Raw genomic sequence first — 17,715 nt, 5'->3', positions numbered from 1 at the left:
TGAGTCTGATATTGTGCTGTATCCAGCTCTATTGATTTTAGTCTATAAAGATCTTTATATCCCAAGCTCCTAGATTATACCAACCTTCCATTATTAACTCAGTAACCTGATTAGCTGTTTTATCAAGATATAGACTCACTAGTTTATCAGCCCTCTCATTATTTCATGTTATATTTATATAACTTACTATCAATCTTAACTACTGCTTTAATTATTTTTAATAATATATTCAGTCATTCTTACCAGATGAGTTTCTTTTGAATCTCTATCTTGAGTCCTTCTTCAAATCATGTAATATAAATATTATTATCCTAATCTAAGTAACTAGTGACTTGCAAAAACTCTGAAGCATACTTAAATATTAATCTAGTCTGCTTAAATTATTATAACTTTTACTCAGTATTCTGTACTGCATCAATATCTCTAAACATTTATTTAAAACACTGCTTGAATCTGGTATAACTAGTGAAGATTTACTTTATATTATCATTTTAATTATTTATTAATTTCTTTTATTATTTATAGATATATAATTTAAACTAATTAAATACTGTTCCAGTCAGGTAAATAGATATAAAAAAAATCTTGTCTTCCTTATCCTTGAGCTTTTTCTTATTTATGCTAAGATACAGATCTAACTGGGTCAAGAAAGCCTTAAGCTTCGCTCAATTGCTGTTAAATGGCTCAGATAGTCGGATCTTAACAGATTTAATTACCAAGCAACCTTCAAATATCTGGTTTTATTATTTTAAGATGGTGATGCTTTCTTACAACTGACTAACCTGTTACGGACCCCTGCTAGCTGAACAACTAGTAAGGCGGATATGTCAGGCAGAAGGCCACATCCGGACGGAAGGGGGCTCTTATCAAGGAGGATCCCGACCTGAACCGTCAGGCAGCACGGATCACGTGACCATGGTATACAGACAAGCATGTGGTATACAACATACCATCATGGTCTATAACTACCAAGTAGGTATACAACAGACCTGATGGTATATGGAAAGATATACAGAGAACGGATATATAAGGACACTCCTTCACATACTTAGTTAGTTCTGTTCTTCGTGCTCAATCCAATTATCTTTAAATAACCATATATTTTGGTAAAGCTTAGTAATAACACTCGTCTGCACTTACTTACAGATAGCTGCACGGCACTATCTAGCCTTACTTCTCTTCTTCTATTCAGATCAAGTCATCTTTAGATAGTCAACAGTCTGACTATCTTTGATTCAGTTCACAAGATACGTATCGGAACGGGAGCTAAACTAACAGGAACAGGAAGAAGCAATCCTAGGGTTTGACACATTGAGCACCAGTCAGTACAAGTATTACCCAGTAATAACCAGTCATCATGTTAACTACATCAAACACATCACGTGCGCCTCAGCAGCAGGGCCCAACAATCAAGGAACTGATAGATATGGTTAGTCAGCTACAAGAAAGCATCACGGTCTTAGAACAAAAGAACCAGTTACTCAAAGATCGTTTATCAGTTAAATCTGTTAAGATCTGACTATCCGAGCTATTTGACAGTAAATAAACAAAGCTCAGAGCTTTCTTGACCCAGTTAGACTTATACCTCAACATGAACAAGAAAAAGCTCAAGAATAAGAAAAACAAGATCTTTTTCACATCTACTTACCTTATTAAAATAATATTTAATTAGTTTAAACCGTATATCCGCGAGTAACAAGAGAAGTCAGTAAGTAATCAGAATAATAATATAAAACAATTTTTTACTAGTTATACCAGATTTAAACAGTATTTTAAATAGATGTTCAGAGATATTAATACAGCACAGAACACTGAGTAAAAGTTATAATGATTTAAATAAATAAAATTAGTATTTATATATACTTCGGAGTTTCAGCAAGTTATTAATCATCTAGACTAGAATAATAATACTTATATCTCATAATTTAAAGAAGAACTTAAGATAGAGATCTAAGAGAAGATCATTTAGCAAGAATAACCAGACATCTTGGTTAAGATGATTAAAGCAGCAGTGAAGATTAATAACAAGCTGTATAACTTTAATATAAAACAATAAAAGAATTAGTGGACCAGCAGGTCTACACCTCAACATAATAATCAACCAGATTACTGAGCTAACAATGAAAGATCAGCACAACCTAGAAGCTTGGGATACAAAGATCTTTATAAGCCGAAGCCCATGGAGCTGGATACAGCACAGCATCAGACTCAAGAGACTCAAGTGTCTAAAAAGAAACTCGAACGGCGTAAAAGAGACCGCTTATGCTTTAGCTGCGGTAAAGCAGGTCACCAGTCAAAAGACTACAGTCAGAAACAGTCTCAGAAGCAATTAAGAACTACGAATCAAGATTAAGGCAGAGAAGTCTATAATATTACTACTATTCAGCACGAAGTTTAGACAGAATCTGTAATACAGATATTAGATAACAAGAAACTATATATTATTTAACATAATTAATTATCAGAGAACAGGACATATCATGATTAGTTAAGATAACAGGCCATTCTGGATAAGTTAACAGTACCACTTAATCAATAAGAGGATTAATAATTATCTATACCATTAATTTAGACTATAGAAGTTAATAATAATAGTTATAAGCCAGTTCCGAGAAACAACTATCCCAGTATTATTTAAAATAAAGATAAACCATTAGATAAAGAATATAATATACTGTTTAAAGATCTTAAACCTAGTAAGAAAAGACTTAGCAAGATATCTGATACTTCTAAAAAATCCTTATCAGAAATTAATAAACTCTGTTTATTATAGTAAGACAAGGACAAGAAGAACCAGAAGAATAATTAAGAAGATATTACTTATTAATTAGACTATATTTTAAAGAAGATCTCGGAGAATCTAGCACGATTCTGCCTAGAGCTTAAAATAATCATACAACATTACCCATATTAGGATTTAAAATATTAAAAATCATAAAATAAGACTTGGAAATAATATTTACAGAAATGTCCTTATCACCCGGAAATTTGTTTAATATATAGATAAGATAATATAAACTATTATTACCAGCTATTAAAGATTAACCAGAAGATAAACATTACTAAAACAGAGTCTTAATACAACAAACCATGTCTGTATATTTATTTTAAAGAAAATAAAAATTACTGAAAACATGATAAACTTCTTTAGCTTATATACTACATAAACACATACTTAATATACCATAATTAGAAATACATCACCAACTACTGACCTAAGATACTGGAAATGGTTAGGACTAAGATAAGCCACTATCTATATAATATCTTTAATTGCGTATGTAAAAAGTACCAGAGATACTCTTATCATAGATTAATATATTAGCTAGCATATTTTAATAATCAGTATATAATATATTACATAATAAAGATAGAAGACTTGAGATTTCTAAGAAAATATTTACAGTAGTTAGAACCTAACTGGCTGGAACAGCAGTTAGCAGCCACAGAGTTAGAACCATATCTAAAGATCTAAGCAGTTATATTAGATTAACCAGCTCAAGTACTGATAGACTCTGGAGTAACTGGGAACTTTATGAACCCGTGATTTATACAATAGCTTAAGATACTTAGACAATAGAAAGAAGAATCTAAACTAATTACAGAACTAAACAGAGAGAATTTAGAAACTCTTATATTAATAATCAAGTCAGGATTAATATCTATAACTGTAAAGGATCACTACAAGTATATAAACTTTAATATGATATCTTTAAAACAGTATAATATTATATTAAGGATTTTATGACTCAGAAATCATAACCCACAGATTGATTAAAAGACTGAGAATCTTTAATTCACTAATTATGATTGTCTAAGACAACACCAGCAAGGACTAGATATGGGGTCTGGATCTATATAACCCGCTACTCAGCATAGAGCTAAAGCAAGAATTAAGCAATCTAACAAGGGAAGGTTAAGATCATTATAAAAGCCTAACACGCCAGGCATCAGAAATAACTTAAAAGAAAATAACATCTTAAGTATAGTTATACAAGTAATAGCAGCAACCAAGCCATTACAGAGAGATTAACTTATAGAATTATCAGAATAGATATTAACAATAATAAAAGAATACTGCAAGTACAGTATTAACAGCTCTAACATAAAGATCAAGATAACTATCCAGAGACTAAAAGATTTATAGGAACTTCTAGCTATAGTCAAGAATAACGCGCAGATTCTATCACAGTATAAAAGATTTAAGGACTTATTTAAGTAGCCAGAGTAACCTAAATTATCTTAATATAGAAAGCATGACCACACTATTCTTATAGAGAAAAGAAAGTTACTAGTATATAGAAAGATTTATCTGATATCTAAAAAAAAATCACAGACACTATAAGAATATATTAATAACTAACTAGCTAAAGGCAATATCAGGCCTTCGAAGTCACTAGCAGAATATAGAGTCTTATTTATACTAAAAAAGAACAGCAGTTTACAGCTATGCATGGATTATCGGTCACTGAATATTATCATAATCAAGAATCAACACCTGTTATCTTTGATTTCAGAAATCCAAGATAAGATATAAGGAATAAAATGGTTCACTAAACTTAACATTATAAATATATATTATCATATATATATTATAAAAGATAAAGAATGAAAAACCGCGTTCAGAACAAAGTACAGATATTTTAAATACTTAGTTATATTATTTAGGCTTATTAATACACCAGCGTCATTTCAGTAATATATTAACAAGGTTCTTGGAAAATATCTTGATAAGTTTATGATTACTTATTTAAACAATATATTAATCTTTTTAAAGACTAAGGAAGAATATGTAAGATATATAAGACTAATTCTGTATAAACTATGCCTATATCAGTTATAATATAAGCTAAAGAAGTATGAATTTTATATACAGAAGACAGAGTTTCTAGAATATTAGATATCCACAGAGAGAATTCATACTGAGTGAGCTAAGATGTAAGCCATACAGGATTAGCCTTAATCTAGAAATCTAAAAGAACTACAGCAGTTCATCAGATTAGTTAATTATTATCAATGATTTATAGACGGATATGCTATCTATATAACACCACTCTTCAAGCTTATAAAAAAGTTAAAGAAGTATTAGTGAAAAGAACCACAGCAGAGTACATTTAAAGATATTAAGTAATGATTTATTATATTATTAGTACTAGTATAGCACGACCTAGAGAAAGAAATAACCATCAAAACTAATATATCGGATTATACTGTTAATATGTATATGACACAACCCAGAGAAGACAGAAAGTTAAGATTAATTATATTTCACTTAAGGAAATTAGTTTAAGTAGAACTCAACTACAACATTCATAACAAGGAATTACTAGCTATAGTAATAATATTTAAACAGTAGAGGGTCTACCTTGAAGAGGCAAAGCACACTGTCATTATAAAGACAGACCATAAGAACTTAACTTACTTTATAATAATTAAAGAGTTGACCAGAAGGCAGGCACGATAGGCTGAGATTCTGTTATAATATGACTTCAGAATTATATACTGTAAGAGAGTAGAGAATAAACACATAGATATGCTGAGCTACAGGCCAGACTATAAATTAAATAGAAAGGCTATTAAACCAGCCATCCTGAAGTAAAACACGGATGGGTTAATCAGCTATAATAAGACTAACTTAGTAGCAATATTGGAAATAGGTAGTAACCTAATCAAGCAATTAGCTGAAAATATGAAAAATAATAAAGCACTCCAGGAAATAAGCAAAGACTCACTAAATAAGATTATTATTAATAAAGATAGACTAGCACATTTTTATAGATTAATCTTTATACTAACCACGATGAGGATAAAGATTATAGCTAAATATTATAATAAACTACTCAAGAATCATTTAAAAGTTAAAAAGATAACTAAACTAATTATAAGAAATTATTACATTCCGAACCTCAGACAAAAAATACATGATTATGTTAAACAATATAAGACTTGTATTAAGAATAAGTCTGCAAGATACTAACCCTACAGATAAATATAAGTATAAAAGGTGCCATAACAGCTATAAAAATAGATAACAATTAACTTTATTGATCCACTACCAAAATCAGAGAGATTTAATACTATTACAGTCATTACTGATTATCTCACTAAATACATCTATCTTATACTAAGTAAGATAATAATAACAATAATACAGATGACAGAACTATTTCTAAAAAATATTATCATATATTATAAAATATTAAAGTATATTATATCAAATCAAGATAAGTTATTTATCTTAAAGTTCTGAAGATCACTTACAGATCTTATAAAAATAGAAAAATAAATAACAATAACTTACCACCCACAGATAAATAGATAAACAGAAAGAGTTAACTAGATAGTTAAATAATATTTAAGACACTACATAAACTACCAGCAAAATAATTAAATAAATCTGTTATTAATAACACAGTTCTTATATAATAACACCAGTTACTTAACCATTAGAGTCTCACTATTCTACACTAATTACAGATATTACCCGAGGTTTCTGGAAATGTTATTAAGAAAGCAGTAAGTTACTGATATAGTTAAGAATATTATTATATTTACAGAAAACATATATCTACAGTTATCCTGAGATATTAAGTTCATGAACTTACACAGTAAGATATACTACAATCACAGACACAAAAAGAAGCCTGATCTTAAAAGAGAGAAGAAGGTGTTCCTACTCTATAAAAACATCAGGACAAAACAACTAAATTAAAAGCTTGATTATCACAAGCTAGGACCATTTATCATTAAAAACAAGAAGAGACTAGTTAACTACCAGTTAAGATTGCCAAAATCAATGAACAGAATTTACCCAGTATTTCATATCTCATTGTTGAAACCCGCACCAAAAAACACTAGAATTATAGAAAGTATAGAGATTAATAATAACACAGAATAAGAATATGAAGTTAAAAAGATCCTAGACTATAAGAAGATTAGCGGCAGGTCAAAATATCTAGTAAAATAAGTAGAGTATGATACCTCAGAAAACATGTGAGAACCTATCAAGAATTTAACGGGCTGTTATCAGCTTGTGGAGCAGTACCACCGACAGACAGGTCAAAGTTCGCCCAGAACAAAGAGGAACCAACCAACTGAGTCAGACTAGGAGTGTCTGACACAGCGGCAAGCTGAGTAGCGTCATATTCGTCAGCCAGATGCTCTAGCTCTCGGAGATCCTCAGCACTTAAGGGATCCTCCTCATTCAGCCGCTCCAACATAGTCGAGTCGTGATCCAATATCCGACCACCATGATCCTTCAGAAACCTGCAATGTTTTTGTAACTGTTTCATTTTCATAAATAATAGTTTAATCTGTTCTTCAGTCTCTTTAATCTCTTAAGCTATCTTTTCTTCATCACATTGAAGCTTATCCTACTCAGAATTACTGTGAAATCATTTTTCACATTTTCGGCCATGACGAGTACAGACCGCACAATTTCGGTTTTTAGAATCCATAAAACAAGAAAGACTATAAAAATCACACTAAGTATAAGAAAAGTCAACCTGGATACTGTTACGAACAATCCAGTCAGCCTGTTGACAGCGCTTCTTGTAATAATTACACAGAGATATAATGATCTATCTCAAGGAAAAAAGAAAACTAAGGGACTCAGCCGACCTGGACGAGGGACACGCACCTTTATGTTCTTGAGAACAAGAACCTTGAAGGAGGGAAGGTGGTATTACAGACCCCTGCTAGCTGAACAACTAGTAAGACGGATATATCAGGCAGAAGACCACATCCAGACGGAAGGGGGCTCTTATCAAGGAGGATCCTGACCCAAACCATCAAGCAGCACAGATCACGTGACCATGGTATACAGACAAGCATGTGGTATACAACATACCATCATGGTCTATAACTACCAAGTGGGTATACAACAGACCCGATGGTATATGGAAAGGTATACAGGGAACAGATATATAAGGACACTCCTTCACGTACTTAGTTAGTTCTGTTCTTCGTGCTCAATCCAATTATCTTTAAGTAACCATATGTTTTGATAAAGCTTAGCAACAACACTCGTCCGCACTTACTTACAGATAGCTGCGCGGCACTATCTGGCCTTACTTCTCTTCTTCTGTTCAGATCAAGTCACCTTTAGATAGTCAACAGCCTGACTACCTTTGATTCAGTTCACAAGGTACGTATCGGAACGGGAGCTAAGCTAACAGGAACAGGGAGAAGCGATCCTAGGGTTTGACATAACCATACCCATCAGTTCCTGTATTATTAGGCCCTGCTACTGTGGGGCGCTCGATGAGTTCAATATAGTTAATATAATGAATAGTTATTACTAGATAATACTTGTACTGACTGGTGCTCAATATATCAAACCCTAGAATCACTTTTCCCTGTTCCTGTTAGCTTAGTTTCTATTCCAAGACATACTGTTGAACTGAATCAAGGTAAGTCAGGTTGATGACTATCTAAAGAGGACTGGTCCTGAATAGAAGAAGAGAAGTAAGGCCAGATAGTGCCGTGCAGCTATCCATAAGTAAGTGCAGACGAGTGTTGTCGCTAAGCTTTATCAAAATGTATGGTTACTTAAAGACAGTGTTATTAAGCACGAAGAACAGAACTAGCTAAATATATAAAAGAGTGTCCTTATATCCTATTCTTTATATACCATTTCGTATACCCTCCAGGGTAGATCGAGGGTTGATCTAATCACGTTTCTAGATCCCGTATACCATATCGTATATTCTCGATGGTAGATCTGATGGTAGATGGTCACGTGACACAGCGCTGCCTCGGATGTTACTCTGACCGGGATTCTACTCAATAAGAGTTGTTGGTTGCCCGAGTCCTGCCTGGTCATCACTTTCTGCCTGACTAGTCCGCTCCGCTAGTAACCTGGCTAGCAGGGGTCTGTAACATTTCAGTCCTTTTCTAATATATAATAGTTTTCTTTTTTCACTTTTTATATATACATTCTTACTTTTCCTGCTTTATTTCTTAAATTGTCTTATTATAATTAATCTATATATTATATATCTATATCTTATAACCTGTCTGTTATCCTGTTTATATCCTTCTTAATTTTTATTCAAACTTTATCTTTTATCTTATATCATATAACTTTTCTGTTATCTGAATATTTTCTTCATCTTTAAATTCTTTAAATAGCCTAAGATAAAGTTATTCACTTTCTAAATGATCTATAAGTAAAAAATGTTCTTACTAGAATAAAAAATAATAATAGTATTAATCATTATTAACATTCCCAGTATAATCTATAGTAAGTAGTGTAATAATAATTATCCTATTTATTAAATCTACTTTAATATTATTATTAATAACTTATCATTATTTATCTTTATATATTTTATACAGGTCTTTTAGAGTTTTTAGTTAATTATTTAGTTGGTTTTAATGTTTCACGTCTCTCTTTGTATAGTAATACAAGTCTGTAGATATCTGTTAGCGAACTGGCATCACAGGTTGGCCGACAATTATTCATATTCATAGGAATCTTTAAGGAAATTCATGTGATTGGATGTTTACAATTTAAAAGGGTGCACTGCGCGGAGTGCAGCGCCTGTAGACCCCTTATAAGTATATACAGGATGTAGGGATTGGGTAAAGTAATGTTTAATGATATTTGTGAGTGAGAATGGTGTAGTTATTCCTACATCCATTTTGGTGGGAAGTGCTTGGCATTGAAGGTATCCATCCCCACAGTGGAGATACGGATGCTTTGTGTGTCTGACATTTGATCTTTAAGGTAGTATGCAATGCGTAGATCCAAGTAGTAACAGTACGGCAAAGAAAATGACAGTCTTTTTCAATGGCTGGTACTAACCTCCGCGTCAGCCCACATGGATAAATAGCGCTCACTGCAAGCAATGGTAGAAGTAAGCACTAAGCCCACCGGGTATATCGGGTACGCAACTCAGCACCACCACCGCCACGAAAGCTAAATGAATTCACCAATGGCTGCATGCAGCTATTTCCAGAGCCAGCGGTACTATGGAAAATGGGGGCCACAGGGGATTATAAAGTCAACCATGTTTCTTCTCAATTAGCCGACTCCGATTAAGAGTATCATTCCGCTTACTGTGAAACTGCATCCTCAGCTCTTATATATTTCTGGAAGATCACAATGGCTCTTAGACCGTGCAAAGTCATCGTCGTGGGTGGTGGAGTAGCCGGTCTTGCCATCGCCCTTATGTTGGAGAAGCATGGTATCGATTATCTCCTCCTAGAAGCATACTCGGATATCGTGGCTACAGTAGGTGCGGGTATCGCGCTATCACCAAATGGCCTTCGAATTCTTGATCAGCTTGGTTGTTACGAGGATATTCTTAGTCACTCGGCAAGTGTTGATCAGATGCACGCTCGGAAGCCTGGTGGAGAGGTAATTTGGGGGATGGAGGCTGGTTTGGAGGAGGGGGCTACCAAAAGGCGGGTTTTACTAAAAGGACACTGGTTTGACCTGCCGCTGACCGAATCGCCAGGCACGGATATCCTTGGGTGTGGATGGATCGGAAGTCGCTACTCGAGGTTTTGTACGATCACATTGCGGACAAGTCCAAGCTGTTGACTGGTAAGCGGTTGGTGTCTGTTACGCACACCGAGACCGGGGATGTTGTGGTTACGGCGGATGGGTCGACATACGCGGGCGATATTGTGGTTGGGACTGACGGGACCCATTCCGCGGTACGGAAGGAGATCGCCAAGCGTGCAGAGGAGATGGATTTGGGGGAGGATTATGCGGAACAAAACAGTCAGTTCAGCATGGCCTTCTCTGTCTGAGTCTAAGGTGATGATACTAACCAAGTGACAGAGGTTGCTGCAAGCTACAGTTGTCTCTTTGGCATGTCGGATTCCGTCCCGGGATTCCCGAGTCGCTGCCTCGAATTTGTGGCCAACGAGGGCTTCTCATATGTGCTAGGCACCGGCCCCAATGACCGTGTGTATTGGTTCATTGTGAACAAACTGGACCAGATATACTATGGCGCTGATATCCCGCGATTCACCGATGAAGACAAGGAGAAGATCCTTCAAGACCACATGAATGACCAGATCACGCCAGATATTCGCTTGTCGGATCTCTACAGCCGCGCATTGACCACCAGCTGCACGCCCATGGCCGAATTCGTCTACAAGAATTGGCATCTGGGAAGGATGATTACCATCGGAGATGCTTGTCACAAGGTAAAAAGGCCGAATCCCGCTGCAAGTAGAATGAGGCGGCTAACCCGTGGATTTGGCAGGTGCTCCCAATTACTGCGCAAGGTGGGAATCAGGCCATTGAGAGTGCAGCCGCGGTAGTAAACGGTCTGGCCAGGGCTTTATCGCAGGACTCGTCCCTAGGGCCGTTATCCGAGTCGGAGATCAAGTCGATGTTTGATCAAGTGCAGGATCTTCGCTTCGCGCGCATGACACAAATTGTTAAGCAGACAAATCAGCGACAGCAGATGGAGGCCATGGAAACGCCGGAGCTGAAACACTTCCTTCTCAACGTATATGCGGGTCTGATGCCGGGCGCAATGTGGTCAAGATGGGAGGACTGGTTTGCCGCCGGCGTTTCCTTGAAAAGGCTCGCGATTCCCACAAGACCAAGAACTGTTCTATTTCTGGACGAGATAGCTCCAGTGGAGGCTAATCTGTAATGAGAGTTCGATATGAGTAGCACTAGGTAATATATTGACGTATAGTACAGAGTAGTGCATTGATGGTGTCGGAAGATGAAACCGGAGAGAAAGAAGGTTGGGGATGACAGGCTGCTGACCGCCTTGGGGCTCCGGGGATGCTGGTCCCTGGTTGTCTCATTTCTCAACCAGCATCTCCTCGCTGCGACGCATCCATGCCGATTCCTCTCCTCCAGAAAGCCCCTCAATTTTGCGCCTCGGCGGATCTGGCAGCCTGCGGTTTCCATTCAGCATGATACCGAACCCCTCCTAGTCTTCGTCCGCTGGTCGCGTTGCGCAGTTAGCCTGGCTCCGGCGCTATCATCCGCCCCTACCACCGTGTCCCCGTCCTTCCCCAACCCCACCGCTCCAATCCCTCGATACCCCTTCGGATGATGTTCCTCAGGTCGATACCCCCATTGCACTGTCATAGAATGGTTGACCGGCACTAAACACCAACATGGGCGAATTATCCGACCGTCCCCACCAGCAAGGACTGCAGACTGTCGACGTGGCGGCATCCTGCGGACAGCACACGCCAGCATCCCCCCGAACGATCGAGCGAGAGAGGGGCATGGACAATGGTATTCAAGACTTGGAAGGCAACAAGCAGGGACGAGGCATGCCCATGGCATCGCATCACGCGGATGAGGCGAAGGATCGTGCCGACGGGACTGGTCATCTTGTGCAACGTGGAGGACCTACCGCCTCGGTCACTGCTGCTCACGATCGGAGCGATAAGGAGGGGACTGTCTATCGAATTGGCGCGGTCGCCAGCGACCATGGCCATAATGGGTTTCCCAGCCAACCCATGACGAACGGTGACCAGAAAAGCGGTCAGCTTTCGCTCTCGTCAGACCAGACCCTAGGGATGATCTTTGAACACTCGTTGGAGGGCCCGGCCGGTGCAGATCATCGTACGACACCCAGAACCTCCCTGGTGGATGTCTTCGAAGGCTCCGAGGTTGTTTCCGCTCTCCACCAGTGGTCGCGGGACACATCACCTGCGAAGAACCAAGATCAAGACCAGGAGCGGGTACAGAAGTTATCTCCGACCAAGATGCAGGAACTCACATCGTCCCCTCAGTCTATTCCCTACCGTGCAGTTCCTTCGGAGGCTGAGCGTGGTCGACGCGCGGTGTCAGACGGCACGCATGCAGCCCTCCAGTCGGAGCTCGACCCATCTGCGACACCTTCCTCGAGCGAGACGAAACTCACCGGCGACAGTATCCCTAAACTTCGATCCCATAAAGACCTGTCCATCGACGTTCCTGCCATCACAGCGAAGCCATCCATGTCATCATTGCGGGGTCGTCCGCCAGCTTCTCGAGCCGTGTCTACTCCTAGCTCGCGCCGACAGACTATGCCGGCGACGAATGAACGACTGACGCAGACTTGGGCATCCCGAGCGAAACAAGAGCGCGCATCTATCAATCGAGAGTTAGATACCAAGTACCTTACACCATCCCCATACATTGTCGAGCCGGCTCTACCGTCTCCTATGCCCCCATCCATTCCTCTTCCTCCGTTATCGGTCCCGACATATTTACAACTTGAATTGGCGTCGGGTCGGCCCTCTCCTCTATATATCCATCGCTCTGCAATGAGCGACTTTCCTTACGAGTCATCTCGAGTAAAGCTTGAGCGACTGATGAATTTTTTAATGCTGCCTCCGGCGCTGGAGCGAGTTCTTTGGTTCGGCATATTAGCGTGTCTTGATTCCTGGCTCCATTCATTCACGATACTTCCTCTGCGTTTTGTCAAAGCATTGTATATTCTGCTGGAATCATGGCTGGTCAACCTCGGTGTGGAATTTCGTTATGTGACGGGGTTCATCTTCAAAGGCGTCGGACGAGTGTGGCGGAGACGGCATCGAGCGTCGTCGGTGGACGAGTCCATGAGAAGCACCGCCTCTGAAAAGCAGGAAAATGGGTCGGTGGAACGAGAGGTTCGCATTCGGGCCCCGGAATCACGCAAGCGACACCACAAGCACCGGCGGCAGAAGAGCATCCCGTCGGCCTTGATGCCGGATGACAAGGCTGACATTCTTAAGGGGCTGCTCATGATAGCCACCTGCTGCGTACTGATGCGCTTTGATGCAAGTCGGATGTACCACTGGATCCGAGGGCAGGCTGCGATCAAACTCTATGTGATCTATAATGTGCTCGAGGTCAGCGACCGTTTGTTCGCTGCCATCGGACAGGATGTACTTGAATGCCTGTTCTCGCGGGAAGCTCTCGAGCGTCGCCCGGATGGACGCAGCAAGGTCTTCCGCCCATTCGGCCTGTTTTTGCTCGCACTGGCGTATACTGTGATCCATTCCACGGCGCTTTTCTATCAGGTCATGACGCTGAATGTGGCGGTGAACTCGTACTCGAACGCGTTGATCACCCTGCTGCTCTCAAACCAGTTCGTGGAGATCAAGTCGACGGTGTTCAAGAAGTTTGAGAAGGAGAACCTGTTCCAGCTTACCTGCGCGGATGTTGTTGAGCGGTTCCAGCTTTGGCTGATGCTGACCATCATCGCGTCGCGGAACTTGGTCGAGACCGGCGCATTCAACATCCTTGGTAGCTTGAGCTCCAGTCTGGGAGCGTACGCATCTACGGGTACAAACAGCACGCCTCTAACGACACCGCCTCGAACCTCCTCGTCCATCCTGCCACAGGCCTTCACCATCGTTCCGTCATCGATCATTGCATCATTCAGCCAAGTCAACACGTATCTGCCGACCCTGGCGCAGGTGCTGGGACCATTCCTGGTTGTTCTCGGGTCGGAGATGCTAGTGGACTGGCTGAAGCATGCCTACATTGGTAAATTCAACAACACGCGGCCGGCCATATACGGACGCTTCCTGGACATCTTGACGAAGGACTACTACACCAACGCGTTTGCAGATCAGAATCTGACTCGGCGCTTGGGATTGCCGGTGATCCCACTGTCTTGCCTCTTCTTCCGCGTGTCAGTCCAGACATATCAGATGTTTATAACAGCCCTGCTCCCGCAACAGCCGTCGTCCACGGCGGTAGAGGCTACGTCATTGTCAGCCATCCACCGTCAGTATGTGCCGGCCCCGATGCCCTCGCCGCCCCCGTTGACGCTTCGCACGTTCATCCCAACGTCCACGGCCTACGCAGGAGCGTTCTTTCGCCAGGTGCTCGCTAACGCTATGCCATCACCTGCCCAGTCGGTGTACATCTTTACCATCGTCCTAATTCTTACTGGCTTTGTGGTGCTGCTGATCTTGAAGCTGCTCCTGGGCATGGTTTTGTTGGCGTACGCGCGGTCCCGATACAAGGCGATGAAGCTGCGTGAGGTCGAGCAGGCCCATCCTCCGCCGGCAGCTCCTTCTGGTGAGCCTAACGGGGCGGCACCTCGTGGACGGGCATTTGCAGTTGAAGGCAGCCGACGAGTAGGGGGCTGGGGCGTAGTGGAGGTCAACGATGACCAGCGGCGGTGGATCTACGCAGACGACCCAGACGGACTGCGCCGACTAAAGACCAAAGAGGAAAAGGACAAAAACACCAAGGAAGATCTGAACATGGACCATGTACAGCGATACGAGATGGTGGCCAAGCGGATCTGGTAGATGTATTTATATCCTAATAAGTAGATTGTATATGCTACCTGCCTACACCCGGATTGATTCTGGGGTAGCATGTCAAGACCGCACATCAAGTTTATACCCGCAAGCCCGAGACAAATATGATCACTGCCGAGTTCCATTTTCCAAATACGCGTAATCCTATTATAATAATGATAAAGGGGATTTGAAGGCTGATCTGCATCTGTTTATCCACTTGTGCTGCTGGCTGATGAGGCCAGCAATGGATAGTAGTTATTGTGTGATCTCATCTTAAGAGAAGAAATCTCTACGTGCAACATAATATCATCTGAGGCGACTTCATAAGAATAGCCTGAAATCGAGGTCATCTACGTATGAGGTAAGGAGGACGATCGGCGGCTTCCAATAGCGACAATGTATTAGTCAGGTGACTCGTGGTCAACAACAATCGGGGAAATGCAAACTCCCGTGATGAACTGGGGAGCTCATCGAGGTATTCCGAAGACTCTGACGTGTTGGTTTTCGCTTTGATGCTCTACCGCAGGCGAATTAGTCTCCAAAGGCCTTCAACCTCCCTGTGCAAGGAGCCCTAGCCACTCGTCCATGATCCAATGTCGCGTCGTTCACTATCGCGTCGCTCCATACGACCCATCAGCCTTCACGGCGTGCTCCAGGTGACACTGGAGCCTTGACGATGGCTATGTTAATGCCCAGCGGATACCGCTCTGCCACTCAATACCATTTCGACAAAGAACAAACCGACACCATTGTTCAAACCACCGCCTACCACCGCAGAGACCTTTGTCTCTGTGATCTGGTACTCGGCGCGTGAACACGTCGCTATTATTCCATCAATAGCAACATCCTTCCAGCGAACTCCTAATGTCGGACTCAGTGACCTCGACCGACTACCCCTCGAGCTCTTGTTTGACACCTTGTACACTCTAGACATGCAATCTCTGTTCAAATTCCGTCAAGTCAATCTCAGATCAAGACAGATAGTAGACTCACTCAAACAATACCAGAGAGTAGTCTCGCATAGACTGAACCTTTTCTGCGCCTTGTTACGAACGCGACTTGCTATCTACATTTCTCTACTCGACTTCGACAACGCACTATGTACCAAGACATGCGCCCTTTGCGGGGAGTTTGGTGGATTTATATGCCTCCCAACCTGGAAGCGATGCTGCTTCAAATGCCTCCAGGAGTCTCCGGAAACCCAGGTGCAGACTCTCGCCTCGGTGCGGAAGCAATTACGCATGACCAAAGCGGAATCAGATCAACTGAGGCCATTCAAATGTTTGCCTGGAATATACTCGATGAATGAAACTGTACAAAAGTCCCGCATTACGATCGTTTCTCTTCATCAAGCTACGTTGGCTTGCAGAGAGCAACCGATTGGCCATGAACCTTCGAAACTTGACCGAATCCTAAAATACAACTTCATGGGGGCATGTGCACTTCCTTATTATGACAAAGAAAGTGGCGAACTTGAACGGGGAATCTCCTGTGCCGGGTGTCAACTTGCTATCGAGAAAGATATTATCGGCACCCGGGATACAGCATGGGGATACCAAGCTAGAGACAAAGTGTATGCGCGAGACGACTTCTTGGACCATTTTCGGTGGTGTGAACAGGCACAGCTCCTGTGGCGATCGAGTGGTGAAGGCAAAAGCCGGCCACCCGAGCTACCTGTGTCTGCTCGGACAGGAGGATACTTTCGAAGAGAATGACAATCTTATTCAATTGATTTACTCGTGTACTGCAGCGGCATTTCCTAATCCTGAGAAATAAGAGCCCACAAGCGGACCTATTCTAGGTATCACGACTTACAATAAAGCTCCACTTGGAAGACCTTGTCTACCTGGACCCACTGCTGGGCCGGCGGACGCGATGTTGGCTTGCCTCTCTACCATAGGTATTCACCTCCCCTGCTACAATTAATCAAAGGGAATTAAACCCCCATCAAATATGGCAGTGCCTAGTTCCCATATAGTAGCCGTCGGAGGAAAGTTAGGGTGACCCGCCGAGCCGGTCGAGGCACCAGCCCGGCCCGGCCCCGATCGTGCAAGGCTTATCATCAGTCGGACGGGCACAACCCGGCCAGGTCGGATGTTCCCGCCAACTCTGGATGGAGAGGATGGACTAGATACTGTGTCAATTAACTACTACCAGACTAGCCCGAGAACTCAGGAGAACACTCACCACTCGCCAGCCATCAGGAATCAATTGACGCCGGAGTCAACGGCGGAGGAGGCAGCTCATGGAGAGGCAATAAGCCCGACTACGTAAAGGCACGGAAATCAATCCAGCAGCCTTGCCTTCCGCTTCCCCTCTCTTAATCTATCGCCCCTCTCCTAGATACCTACTACTATTCCTCGGAGCGAGTAAACCTCGACGACTCCTCGCGATAAATGACCCATGACCCATGACCCATGAAGAAAAGGGTAGGAATTACTCCGGGCACGACGACACTTCGCACCGCCGCCACCATGCCCTTGCAACCAATTCCTA

General features: G+C 41.5%; 3 protein-coding genes across 3 annotated transcripts; all 3 read left to right on the top strand.

The window, feature by feature from the left end:
• Positions 1-9,917: 9,917 nt before the first annotated feature.
• Positions 9,918-11,666, top strand: BO94DRAFT_533430 (FAD-dependent oxidoreductase). Its single transcript, XM_025611328.1, has 4 exons — positions 9,918-10,410; positions 10,464-10,732; positions 10,793-11,163; positions 11,223-11,666. Exons 1-4 carry the CDS (start codon positions 10,109-10,111, stop codon positions 11,619-11,621), a joined length of 1,341 nt encoding a protein of 446 aa, XP_025469718.1. The 5' UTR covers positions 9,918-10,108; the 3' UTR covers positions 11,622-11,666.
• Positions 11,667-11,810: 144 nt separating this feature from the next.
• Positions 11,811-15,352, top strand: BO94DRAFT_533429 (TAPT1 family protein). Its single transcript, XM_025611327.1, has one exon. It carries the CDS (start codon positions 12,100-12,102, stop codon positions 15,223-15,225), a length of 3,126 nt encoding a protein of 1,041 aa, XP_025469717.1. The 5' UTR covers positions 11,811-12,099; the 3' UTR covers positions 15,226-15,352.
• Positions 15,353-15,895: 543 nt separating this feature from the next.
• BO94DRAFT_564671 (F-box protein) lies at positions 15,896-16,934 on the top strand (the record flags this gene model as incomplete). Its single annotated transcript, XM_025614445.1, has 2 exons — positions 15,896-15,970; positions 15,999-16,934. The coding sequence occupies 2 exons, from the start codon at positions 15,896-15,898 to the stop codon at positions 16,932-16,934; spliced, it is 1,011 nt and encodes a 336-aa protein (XP_025469716.1).
• Between the last annotated feature and the right edge of the window lie 781 nt (positions 16,935-17,715).

This window comes from Aspergillus sclerotioniger (genome assembly GCF_003184525.1).
Source record: "Aspergillus sclerotioniger CBS 115572 chromosome Unknown BO94scaffold_8, whole genome shotgun sequence".
Lineage (NCBI taxonomy): Eukaryota > Fungi > Ascomycota > Eurotiomycetes > Eurotiales > Aspergillaceae > Aspergillus > Aspergillus sclerotioniger.
This window is presented reverse-complemented; position numbering and strand designations above follow the sequence as displayed.

Coding starts and splice junctions, on each gene's coding strand:
- BO94DRAFT_533430 (XM_025611328.1), top strand. CDS start 10,109: ATGGCTCTTAGACCGTGCAAAGTCATCGTCGTGGGTGGTGGAGTAGCC. Junction 10,411..10,463: donor GAGGAGGGGGCTACCAAAAG/GCGGGTTTTACT, acceptor CCGAATCGCCAG/GCACGGATATCCTTGGGTGT. Junction 10,733..10,792: donor GGATTATGCGGAACAAAACA/GTCAGTTCAGCA, acceptor ACCAAGTGACAG/AGGTTGCTGCAAGCTACAGT.
- BO94DRAFT_533429 (XM_025611327.1), top strand. CDS start 12,100: ATGGGCGAATTATCCGACCGTCCCCACCAGCAAGGACTGCAGACTGTC.